General features: G+C 40.4%; 2 protein-coding genes across 4 annotated transcripts; one reads left to right on the top strand and one right to left on the bottom strand.

The window, feature by feature from the left end:
- Nucleotides 1-3,515: 3,515 nt before the first annotated feature.
- Nucleotides 3,516-9,499, top strand: badb (BCL2 associated agonist of cell death b). Of its 2 annotated transcripts, none has more exons than XM_044340897.1 (4): nt 3,516-3,700; nt 4,418-4,570; nt 5,783-6,003; nt 6,239-9,499. In XM_044340897.1, the coding sequence occupies exons 2-4, from the start codon at nt 4,426-4,428 to the stop codon at nt 6,374-6,376; spliced, it is 504 nt and encodes a 167-aa protein (XP_044196832.1). In that variant the 5' UTR covers nt 3,516-3,700; nt 4,418-4,425; the 3' UTR covers nt 6,377-9,499. The 2 variants fall into 2 exon arrangements, with proteins under 2 accessions (XP_044196832.1, XP_044196833.1); XM_044340898.1 differs by lacking the exon at nt 3,516-3,700 and adding an exon at nt 3,813-3,851.
- Nucleotides 9,500-9,706: 207 nt separating this feature from the next.
- On the bottom strand, nt 9,707-11,880 carry zgc:101765 (uncharacterized protein LOC450036 homolog). 2 transcript variants are annotated; one of them, XM_044340895.1, is made up of 6 exons: nt 11,787-11,880; nt 11,325-11,637; nt 10,862-11,007; nt 10,511-10,650; nt 10,265-10,423; nt 9,707-10,176 (listed from the first exon to the last, which is right to left on the bottom strand). In XM_044340895.1, exons 2-6 carry the CDS (start codon nt 11,570-11,572, stop codon nt 9,997-9,999), a joined length of 873 nt encoding a protein of 290 aa, XP_044196830.1. In that variant the 5' UTR covers nt 11,573-11,637; nt 11,787-11,880; the 3' UTR covers nt 9,707-9,996. The 2 variants fall into 2 exon arrangements, with proteins under 2 accessions (XP_044196830.1, XP_044196831.1); XM_044340896.1 differs by having other exon boundaries at nt 11,325-11,616; nt 11,787-11,878.
- Between the last annotated feature and the right edge of the window lie 22 nt (nt 11,881-11,902).

Genomic DNA, 11,902 nt, shown 5'->3' on the forward strand with positions numbered 1-11,902 from the left:
ACACAGGAATCCAACCAAAATGAGAACTCCCATGTATTATTTCTATAATCCCTCCAAAAATAGAGTTCAAAAGAGACGAGTCTCAACAGTCATTGTCAAGAGCTGCTGCATCCTTCCCCTAGTGTATGAAAAGCTGACTGTGTGGACTCTGCATGTTTGTCTAAGCTTAGAAACTCAAATAACTCTATTTGGATGCACTAACGGTTCTGAATTAGAAGAAGCTGCATCACATCGCCTTGAATCCTGTCACAGTCTCTACACAAAAAAACAAAAAAAAAAACAGTTTGCTTCTCCTACTCAAGTGTCTATTACTGACTTTGCAAAACAGACTAATTTTGTTTCTAACCTCACAAGAGGCTCATGATGTGAGAGATGCAGAGGAAAGAATGACATAGAGGAGTAGAATAGAGGCAGCTCTACATATAAATGGTAGATAATTACATGCTTGACTCTCCTGCCTTGATGTGAGGAAAGTGGAGGAGAGCAAAGTGAAGAGACAGTCAGAAGAGAATACTGTATCATACACACCCCATGTATCGCTCTATTGTAAGGTTTTCACACAATAAGGGACAGGAAACATGCTTGGATGTGTGTTTTTCACTTAAGCAAATCATTATTTCTACAATTTAGCTTCTCAGGAAATGAGAAATTGGTATTTTGATGTGGGTTTTTTGACGCAATTTCCATGGGTAACTCTGATTCTGACCTAATGGGATGTTTACATGTTGCAATAGATGTAATAACAGTCATCAGTCAGTGCAGTCAGTAAAATTAAGCAAGATATTTGAGGTTTTTCCTTTTTTTTTTTTTTTTCCAGAAGTCACTGACAAGCTGTGACGGGGAAGAAGCAGCTGTGAGATGGAAAAGGATCACAGCTAAGGAAAAGTCATAAAGATCCGTTTGTAGTCCTACCTCCCCACCTGCTGCTCATACAGGGTACGACAACAAACTGCTCGGTGGGAATTTCTGTCTTTCTGTCCTCTTCTTTCATGTCTCAGGAAGGAAAAAGAAGAGAAGCCAAGATATGATTTAACACAGTTTTGGTTCCCTTCCTCCTTCTTACTATCAGTTTGGTGAATGTTTAACATGTCTTTCTAAATATAAATCCATTATTACTTTATTGGATGCCTACTCAGTCATGTAAAGTAACAGCCGGTGTATGTGTATACACTTGCCCCGCCCTCTTCCTATCAGACTCAACATCTGTCAGAAGCAAATCTTCCATAACTGTTGTGTAACACTGCGGCTGCCCTCCCTGTGTATTTCCTTCTGATTCACCTTTAGCCTGCATGTTTAAACACTCTATAAATCTCTCTCAGAAAGAAAGAAACCAAACCCAGACAGCAAATATTAATATTATGGATGGTGTGTATGTATGCATGAATGTTTACATATTTATTTATGTTGTCAACAGCTGATTCAAAGGTCAAACTCAACTTTTAAGCCCACATGGACAAGAAGCCCTTGAAGTGCTCAGACAAAAACTGAAATTTAAACATACAGTAAACAGTATCAGTCACACTTTCTCATTGGTGTGTCCAAACTTTTGACTGGTACTGTACAATCCCATGGCAACTCTGCTAAGGAAGATTATATGATATGATCAAAAGCTCCAAAACAGATACTAAATTGATCTTGCGGTGAGGTTTTGTCAAATATTTATTAATATATTAAGATCTTGGTTAATAAATTTGAATCCCATTTTGCATTTTGCATTTTGTATTGTGTGTGTGTGTGTGTGTGTGTGTGTGTGTGTGTGTGTGTGTGTGTGTGTGTGTGTGTGTGTGTGTGTGATGCTAAGAACACAATGTCAGACTGATTAATGAAGTGAAAACAAAATGGCAGTTGACGACTGTTTCCTTAATTGGAAAAACAACTGAGCCAATCAGAGCACTGTAGGTGGGAGGTCAGAATCCATTCTGAACAAGAATGTCAACAAGTGTTCATATCAGTGCAGCTATCAATCGCTCTGTGTCAACAGAAACTGACATCGACTGTACGGATCCACACTTGTGTATGCATGTGTGTGTGTGTGTGTGTGCATGTGTCTGTGAAGGGAAGGAAGGAAGGAAGCCCAGTGAGGCAATAGAACAAAGGGGGCAACCACTGTAGCACTGTTAATATACAGTTGATTTCCTAATTTCTTTCTGCATCTTTGTCAGTTTAGACTGTTGTTGGGATTTGTTGACATATTTGACATCCCATACCAGTAGAAGCTACAGAAATTGAAATAGACAGGGCCAAATGAACCTGCTGCAGGGTCAAATTTGAGCTACTGGGTGCCTACAAACCTTTTATTAATCCCGCTCTTTGTGCATTGTGTAGTTTTTGTACTTATTTTCAATCAAATTAGCCAACCAATTGACACACAGTAACCCTGTAGCTTTCAATGCCCCATGTAGAAATAGAAATAGAAATTGTTTAAAGTCCCCCTCCACTCAAAAATATGTTTTTCTTCTTGTTGCTTCAGTTGGATACTTGCACATACATCTTTCTGCACAGTGAAGCTCAGAGTTTGACACTGGAAGGCTTTTTTCTCGTTCATCTGCCGAAAGTGGAAAAATGTTCTGTGGTCATTGAAAATCCAATTTTAAGGAGCAGGCCTAAGAGCACGATTTGTGACATCACAAATAATTTTGAAGCCAACCCTGGTCCAATAATCAACTTACACAAGTGTGATGTGGAAACTTGAAGCCTCCAGTGCACATAATATGAGAATTGACTTTTCAGTGAACAAGGGAACATTTTTTGTCCCGCAGTTAAACTTCTGAAATTAAAAATATTTGCATTGTCATAGATAATGGAATTTTTGATGAGGGAGAAGGAGTAGATGTAATTTTAAGGATTTTAACAAGATTTTGGTGGAAAAATATCAGTCACAAGTTATTATTGAAAGTAGGTATTTTATATACATCTTAAAGGTGCAATATGTAAGAATCAGAAATTACTTCTAATTAATGACACTGATGGCCCTTAAGTGAGCTACAGTAAGCATCCTGTTGCTCATGCTCTAAAATTAGTCAGCTAAAACCACAGTATCACAATATATTTCACATGCTTTGCAGTAATGTTAGTTTACCTGTCCAATCAGAAGAAAGCCAGCTCAGGTTCGACTTTAGCAGTCCAATCCATTTCTAAACTAACGTTAGCTAGTTTTGCACCCTGTTGGCACTGGGAGAGAGGAAAGACACTTGGGAGCACACGTAAACATCACATCCTTTGGGTTTTCCCAGCAAAACTGTCCCGACCCCTTTACACAAAAATCAGTTTGTAAGTTGTTATAGACAACGGAGAAAGTCAGGGAAGATCTTATTTTATTGTTTCTTCACATTCTGTTGTTATTTTTTTATGTTTTAAACTAAAATTCTTATATAATTCGTACATATTGCACCTTTAAAACATGTAACATGCATGGAGGGGATGTCTAACTTCTGGTCATCCAAAATCCAACTGCGCCTCTATAACGTTCATTACGGTAAGCCGGTGAGACAAACAAAGCCCCAGCCCAGTCCTAGCTCGCAACAGTGACGTCAGCGCGCAGCGGCGGTGGAGTGACGCGCGCCGATTGGGTGAACGCGGAGCTAAACTGTATTGTACAGTAAAAAGAGAAGACACCGATAACAACAACAACAGCTGCGGCCGTATGAGGCTAACTAAAGACACGCTCGCACTTTTCGGGCTCACGTTATAAAGATTTCGGGTAAGGAAACCTAACCATAATCATTTTTTCTCCATTCGTTGTTAGCTACAATAGCCTCGCTCCGGCTTCCGCCCTGTAGGAAGTTTCTTTTGTCCTCTTCAGTCAACAACAACAAAACAAGCGAGTGAGAGTGTTGGCCGGAGAGAGAGCTGTGTGTGCTGACTGGTTATTAAACAGTCTAACTATAAGTCGTTTATGATATGAAATGTGGGTGTGTGTGTGTGTGTTGTCAAAACAGCTCGGTTATCTGCTCGGTTGTTAAAGTGAATACCTTTGGACTGGCTAATATCAGGGCAGCAAAGCTAAATAGATAGCCTGCTGGGTGTGTTAGATAGGAGCAGCATCAGGGATACAATGGATGATGCCATTTTATGATTCTTGAATAATTAGCTAATGTGGTGTTTGACTGTAAAAGGCTAGAACAATTGTTATATCACCACTTACATGCACCTGGATTTCCTTTATTACAGAGATATATTGGAACAAATGTTGTTTTGGTCATCATTTGTTTGGACGACGTGTCTGTTTTTCTAGTTTTGCCAGACAGGTCAAATGCTGGGCAACACTAATAGTAACCAACTGAATGCTGATTTGTGTATGCGTTTCTACTGTATGTGTACATATTTCCCTCTCTGTTCATAAAGTAATTTGTTTTGCATCGCTGTTATTCCATCTAAAAATAACATTCCTCATTTTTATTGATCCCTCCTTCTTCAGATGTCACGATGGCTGCAAACTTCACTATTTCCGACAGCGACTCAGAGCCCTCCGAGGAGGTAGACGAAGGAGATAACAACCAATCATCATCTGGGCAAGCGCAGCAGGTTACTCAAGGCAACACCCTCACCCTACCTGAACTAAGATCGGGAGGTAGGTAACATCAAAGGTTTATGGGAAATTGGAATTAGAAGAAGGGGAGGGTTTCCAAATCGGCAATAACAGCACAGAACATGCCTCAGCAATGCTGGTTTTAACCACACCCAAACATCTTACCTGCCTAAATATCCTTGAGCACCCTTATGCACAGTCTGGTCCAGATGCGATTCAAAATACATCTAATCAAAGCAATAACTTTAGTACTTGGTTCACTTTTTGTCTATTCCTGGGGGCATTCATGCGCGGGTTCATCTTTAAATAGCATTTTAAACAATCAGGGCTTACAGAATACGTTGTGTGCTGACGTTTATTGCATACAATACTTGTACTGTCCCTCAGCAGCCTTTTTTCAGAAAGAAAAATCATTGTTTGTTGTGTTTCTGGACCAGTTGTTAACCACAAATGCATGCTCAAGTTATCCAACACTTAGGTTGGTGTGTGTTGTCAATATATGCTGAAATGTATCATGGCAGCGCTACATATATAAAAACACTAACTCCTGAATGCTGGTGGTCATTAATGATAGCTTGAATCTCATTTCAGTTTATTTAGAAAAAAAAGTATTATCAGTTTCTTCTCCTGTTTCATTTTATGTAATTGCAGCTGTTGCATAATGAATCCTACTCTCAAAATAGTTTGTCAATGTTTCAGACTGACTCAGCACTTATTCATCAGTTTCTCAAACTTTTCCATCTGTTTTTTTCATTGTTCTGACTCTTCTTGGCGTCATCTCTTAGGCCTCATTTTGCAGACTTTGAGTCTAGCTAGAGCTGAAAAAGTCATTTAATCAATCAGTGATCTACACAATATAAATGGGCTAGTATTTTCATAGTCAATTCTTTCAATCTGTTTCTTTCAAATGTTAATATTTTGCTGCTTTCATTTGTTTAAGATAGCAAAAAATTGAATGTGTTGAATTTATATTCTGGAGTGTCAGTCAGCCAAAACAAGCAATTAAAATGAGATTGCGCAGTTTAAATGCTAGCTAATCGATTTTGCATTTAGACTAGCTCTACTTTAAGCAGTAAAGAGGGGTGTTATTTGTATTTTTCCCCACAGTTTCCTTTATTTGAACACTTTGTTCCAGTCATTACTCATTAATATCCCTCTATTCCTACTTGATTCCCTTATTGCCTCTTATCCTGATCTGTTCCTTTTCCTGTGAAACATCACAAACCCCCTCTCACCCTCTTCTCTCCCACGTAGTGACAGGTCGAATCAGGCTGAACTCGGAGTCCCACGCTTCCACTGTCTCCAGAGACGAGGAGCTCCAGGCCAGAGGAGAAGATGAGGCTGGTACACCAACTGAGGGAGCTCCATTCCGGGGACGGTCCAAGTCAGCTCCCCCTGCCCTCTGGGCAGCCAAGAAATACGGCCGGCAGCTCCGGAGGATGAGTGACGAGTTCGACAGCCTGTTAGACAAAGGGGTGAGAATGAGGATGGATATTAAAAACAACAAGAGAGAGATAAAGGGCTATGTGGTTGTATTTGGCATGGTTTGGGAACTGATAACGGATGTGTTTGGGCTATAAAAAAATTTCAGATCATGCCAGGATCAGGCTATATGATACTTTGATCCAACAAACATGGATGATAAAACAACATGTAACATTTTTAGAATATGACCTCTTAATTTGTCCCTCACTTTATATCGTGCCACAGGAGATGAGGAAGGTGAAGAGCGCTGGTTCAGCCAGACAGATGCACCACTCTAAAACCTGGTGGAGCTACCTATTCAGTCACCAAGAGACGGAGGGAGAGAACAACCACCACGATAACCACACTCACCGCACTGAGTAGGCACTGAAAAGAGGAGGAAAGAGCGACACAAGGTTGGAAGGATTGAGAGATCGTTGGAAATGAGATGACAAGAATGGGGGAAAGCCAAGAGAACAACCGATGAGAACAAATCGACCTGCTCTGAGTAGGGACGGAAGGAAGGAAGGTTGGTGTGATCAAAAAAAAAAAGAAAGAGAGAGAAAGATCACAAAGAAGATGGCAAAGTGGGACAAACAGTAATTAACACTGAGCTCGATGTGTCCCGCTCATTTTTTATATGTCATTGGTAAGCTACATTCTAATAAATTTTTGTATTTGTGATGGTTGTGATGTTAACAATATTGTTGGGCAGCCCACTGTGAAATGGTAAAAGACAGACAGGCATGAGGACAGACTGTTAGTATCTGAACCCCATAAAACGGATTAACAAAAAAAAAAAAAAAGATGAGCAAGGAGATGAGAGTATAACATAGAAAGGGATTTTAGAGGTGAACACTCAGTTAAAAGATGCTTACCATTTCAGCTGTCTCTCACATCAACACTATGCAATATACTGTAGATGGAGAGATTAATGTGCTGAGATCACACTCCGGACTGTTGGAGGCCACCTTGAACGCTTTTAGAAATTCCTTCCCTCCTCATTTTCTTGAGGAAAATCACCGATGCTCATGTGTTTCTAATGCTTGGTTCGCTCCAAATGTTTGTGCTTTCCTTGCACAAGCTTGTGGAGATCACTGTAACTGTGTGTGTGTGTGCCAAAGTAGTCACACAGAGGAGAGCTACACATGTGCAAAGGAAGGTTTTTTTTTTTATTAAAGGTGCAATGTGTAGAATTTAGTGGCATCTAACGGGACGGACTCGGCAGAATATTCATAAGTATGTATAATCATCTGAAAATGAGAATCGTCGTGTTCTCGTTAACTTATAATGAGCCCTTTATATCTACATAAGGAGCAGGTCCTCTTCCACAGAGCCCGCCATGTTGCATTGCCATGTTACTACAATAGCCCAGAACGGACATACCAAACACTGGCTCTAGAGGAGGACCTTTCGTGTTTTTCCTGAGTTTTGTGGCCACCTAAGGTTGCCCCACGCACTTGGAAGTGGGAGGGTTATTAAGTTTGTTGCAATCTGCAACATCACCACTAGACGCCACGAAATCCTACACAGTGGTCCTTTAAGTATTCAAATGGGGCCTTTATCCAGCTTCCGTTCTGGCACACGCAATCCACTACCACTCAAACAACTGTACTCGACTATCATTAACAGCTTTATATCTCAAATTTATCAAAAGAAAGAACAATCTTGTACAAGGACAATCTCTGATAATGCAGAAATAATAATATCTTTTGTAAAATGTCAGGTTTAGATTATATCTGAAGAAAATTAACATTAAACATACATATAAAAAGCACAAACCAATATGAATCTATCTTTTTAAAGCCTTGGATGAGCAAAAAAAAAAAAAAGAATAAATAAAACAGACTTTGGAATTTTTATGTGTAAATATTTTGTTAATATTGTATCAGATGACAGGGGTTGGGATTATAAGCAATGTGGTTTTTCGGCCAGAATTTTTATTTTACAAGTTCCTATTTTACAGGGTTACCATGCTGTTTTATACGCGTGGCCAACCTAGCAATAGGCAGTGTACAATCCATGGCTGTTGTGATAAATGTTATGTGCATATTTAAAGACGTTGGTGGGGATGAATTAACTGCTGTACAAGGAGTCAACACACTAGCCGTAGGCCCCGTTTACTCAGCACTCAGTGCATTTAGAAGGTTTATGTAGAGACTTGTCACATTTAAACACAGGTGCAAACTACTTTTTGAGCTTGTTTCCAGTCCTGGTGGGATGTGAATTTGTTTAAATGTGGGCTCATCTACAGTACAGTGGGGTGTGACTAAATCTTATTCTGTCGAGCCTTTGATCTAGACGTGCTGATCTATTACTAGATTTGCAATTTACGCATTATATTCATGCTTTTGGGGGATTATTAGCACTGACTGCACAGGGGGGGGCGACTGCTCAAAATTCATATTCACTTTTATAAACTAAGATCAGCACGTCTACACAGCTTGGTAAATATGATTGGGCTATATGTGACTTGTTTATCAATATGTGATTATTGGAAATGGTAATAGATTTGTTCTTCTCGTGTCTTATTCTCTTCCTCTCGACTTGTTGGGTTGAGTTGTGAGGCGCAGGCTGATGGGCTGCATTTGTACTGTCTTTGAACTACAAGTTCATTCCATCTTTTCTTTCACAGCTTTTCAAATCAGAAAGAGAGAATTCTAGACAATCTGAACGGCACCACCTTTTTCTTAGATTCAACCACGTCTGCCATGTGTTTGGTAACATATGCATGAACCTGACTGTGTAAGATGAGTTGGCTGAAAGATTTTTGGTAACCCTTTAAATTAATAAGTGTAAAGTGTCCAGCAAAAAGGAGTGACTCCACAGTTTTATGAAATCAGATTTTAACAGGGAGGCCAAGAATAAGTGTTTTAAGTAATTGTAATTGTACAATTGTGTTTTACATTTTAATGTCACTCCTGTATCTGTACTTTGACCCAAAGAGTACAGCTGGCAAAGAATAAGTCTGTGGTGTTGAGAGCCTGTGGCCAGATATGAATGCTTTACTCTCTGGAAAATAAAAAAAAAAATCAGCTGGAATTTAATATTGTCATGAACTGCCTTGAACATGTTCTGAACATGCCGTAACCTGTGATGTAACACCACATAGCCAGCATTACCGCCTTAAACTTTACCGCTCGCTGTCACATATTACGCTCAAGAAGAAGCGCAATAGCATGGAGGTGCATTTGCTGTCACAACTGTAAGAAAAATGTTACCACAAACAAGAGATAGTGACTAGAAAAGAAGTCATGAAACCATTAATGGTTTTGACTTTTAGGCATTTGTGGCAGTGAACACATCCCAGAGGAAAAAACTGCCTGGGCATCTGTAGTTTTGCAACCATCCTTGGTATTACTTGAATCTGGAGAAGTGTGTGTGGAGAAAATTGAATTTTAATATTTCCTTTTTTTTTTTCATTTTTAATGACTTTTGTAAATGTATTTTCTCTACAGCTGTGAAACTTCTGGTATATGCTGTCCTGAATAAATAATTTTAAGAGTGGTTTTAAAGTGAGTGTCATTCTTTAAGATATTCAAATACAGAGGACGCTTTGAAAAATGTCATTAAGTTTTTCATTGTAAATTTGAGGTTATAAATACAATTCGAATGGCAAGACTAGAACATAAAGGCCCTATTATTACCATGGTGAAAGAACATTATGAAGCAACATATTTATAAGGAAAAGTCTCAAACTGGTGACACTTGGGATAGATTTGTAAACAACAGGATTTTATTCAGTCATGAGGTCCCAAACATATGAGTACTGTGTGGAAAGGTTGCCAGTTTGTCATGGCACATCAGTCATAGTTAAGATATCAACTTATGGCCAATACTGTCTAAAATGTTACTTCAGCAGTCAGTTTTATCAGAATATTAATATAATTAATATAAGTCCTCAAAACATTAGCTCAGTTTCCCACCACTTCATCACAGCTAAAACTGAAGAAGAGCAGTGAAAAGGCAGCATTGAAGTCAATGTGTGTCCCACTGGTGGCGTATCAGGCCACCTCTGAGGGATCCCAGCAGTACCTGTGTCCACAGTCCAAAGCTGACAGTTTTTTCATGTCTGTGTCACTCAGTGTAAAGTCAAAAACCCTGGCGTTGTCCTTTATTCTGTCTGGATGCGATGACTTGGGGAGCACTGGGACGCCCTGCTGCACCGCCCAGCGCAACAGGACCTGGTGGGGGAACAAAAAACTTGAACTGTGTTTTGTTTGTGGGCCCCTAAAAAGACATAAATCAAAATTGCTGGGGGTGTGTGTTTACCTGTGCAGGTGTGCGTTCACAGTTCTTTGCCACCTCCATGACCACAGGGTCAGTGACCAGCTCTCCTTTCCCCAATGAGGAGTAGGCTTGGAAACACACTCCATACTCCTCACACACACTCCTCAGCTCCGTCTGGCACAGCCGTGGGTGGAACTCCACCTGAAGGAAAGATGTTTTTGTGTGTGTGTTTGTGTACAATTTTGTATTTCACGTTATCTATCCTACTCTCGCTCTGGCGCGTTATACCTGTAGCAACGCAGGAGGAATTTTACAACTCTGCATCAATTCCCTCATGTGTGCCGGTGTGTAGTTGGACACCCCGATGGCCTTCAGCTTCCCCTGGGCATGCAGCTCCTCCAGTGTGGCCCAGCTCTTGGCTCGGTTGCCTGGGATTAAATATTAATTAGGACCTCATCATCAGTGCTACTCAAGTACAACTACATCAAGGAGGCAGAATGTGAGACTCGATATACCAGCCCAAAGCACAGAGTTCTACTTTCTTCAGTTCTCAAAAGTTAAATGTAGTTCACACCTTTATTTTAAAGTGCAAAGTAACAAGAGTTAAAAAGCTTAATCGACTTGATCATAACTCCTGACCTGGGTTGCGTTGGTCACCCACCACCAGTCCCTGTGTGCCAGGCCAGTGGATCAGGTAGAGGTCGATGTAGCCCAAGTCCAGCTGAGACAGGCTGTGAAGGGCTCCCTCCATGGCCTTCTCACCCTGATCTTTGGGGCCCAGCTTACTGCAGGGAGGAAGAGAGAGAGGAATGGTCTTGTGATGACGGTGTGACATCCAAGCGGACAGAGGCATGCTTTGTTCGTTTAAATCAGCGAGAACAGTTAGACAAAGAAAACACTTTAAGGATTTTAATGTATAGCAAATGAGTATATTTAGCTTCATGTCACAATACAAATATTGCAGCAATTTGTTTATCTTGTTTGTAAAAATGCTGGTGCTCTTATGTAGTCTTATGTACCATGATATCCCCAAGACTACTGCTTTTTTTTTTTTTTTTTTACTGCCGTGCTCTTTTGAAAAGCATTTACACATCAAACATACCTGGTTATGAATACATCCTCTCTGGTCAGGCCATGTTTGGGCAGCAGCTCCCTCAGGGCTCGGCCCAAGTCAGCCTCATTCTGATAGACGGCTGCGCTGTCAAAGGCCCGATAACCACAAGCCAGGGAAGCATCCACAGCTCTGTACACATCCTCAGCACCGCGCAGTTTGTAGGTCCCCAAACCCAGGAGAGGCATCTGAACCCCCGTATTTAGGAGGACAGAAGGGCTCGTAGAGGAGGACGACATCTGGACTGAAAGGCACTTATTTGTCTTTGTACCCCGCCTGTGGTCTGCAGTACAGTGTTAAAAAGCTGTACGTCACAATGAAGTACAAACATTGTTACAAAGATGTTACTTTAATTGGTATGTGACAGCTTGTACATTACAATGATAGTATAATACGTTGGAACTTCACAGCATTATGTCGCCAGTAAAAGATATTAAATTGTTTTCATCTCACCTTTTGGGTCCTTTCAGCTGAATACTTAAACTTACAGGAATGTTTACAGCTACTCATTTCTGCCACACGTGGTCAGCTGACAGTCATGTGACTGGTTTGGGCGGTTTTCGCCGTCA

The sequence above is a fragment of the Thunnus albacares genome, chromosome 22 (genome assembly GCF_914725855.1).
Source record: "Thunnus albacares chromosome 22, fThuAlb1.1, whole genome shotgun sequence".
NCBI classification, from domain to species: Eukaryota; Metazoa; Chordata; class Actinopteri; order Scombriformes; family Scombridae; genus Thunnus; species Thunnus albacares.

Excerpts from the sequence above, each read along its gene's own strand:
- badb (XM_044340897.1), top strand. The coding sequence starts at position 4,426 with ATGGCTGCAAACTTCACTATTTCCGACAGCGACTCAGAGCCCTCCGAG. Across the intron at positions 4,571-5,782 it reads ACCTGAACTAAGATCGGGAG|TGACAGGTCGAATCAGGCTG; the intron begins GTAGGTAACATC and ends TCTCCCACGTAG. Across the intron at positions 6,004-6,238 it reads ACAGCCTGTTAGACAAAGGG|GAGATGAGGAAGGTGAAGAG; the intron begins GTGAGAATGAGG and ends ATCGTGCCACAG.
- zgc:101765 (XM_044340895.1), bottom strand. The coding sequence starts at position 11,572 with ATGTCGTCCTCCTCTACGAGCCCTTCTGTCCTCCTAAATACGGGGGTT. Across the intron at positions 11,008-11,324 it reads GAGGATGTATTCATAACCAG|TAAGCTGGGCCCCAAAGATC; the intron begins GTATGTTTGATG and ends TCCTCCCTGCAG. Across the intron at positions 10,651-10,861 it reads GGGTGACCAACGCAACCCAG|GCAACCGAGCCAAGAGCTGG; the intron begins GTCAGGAGTTAT and ends ATTTAATCCCAG.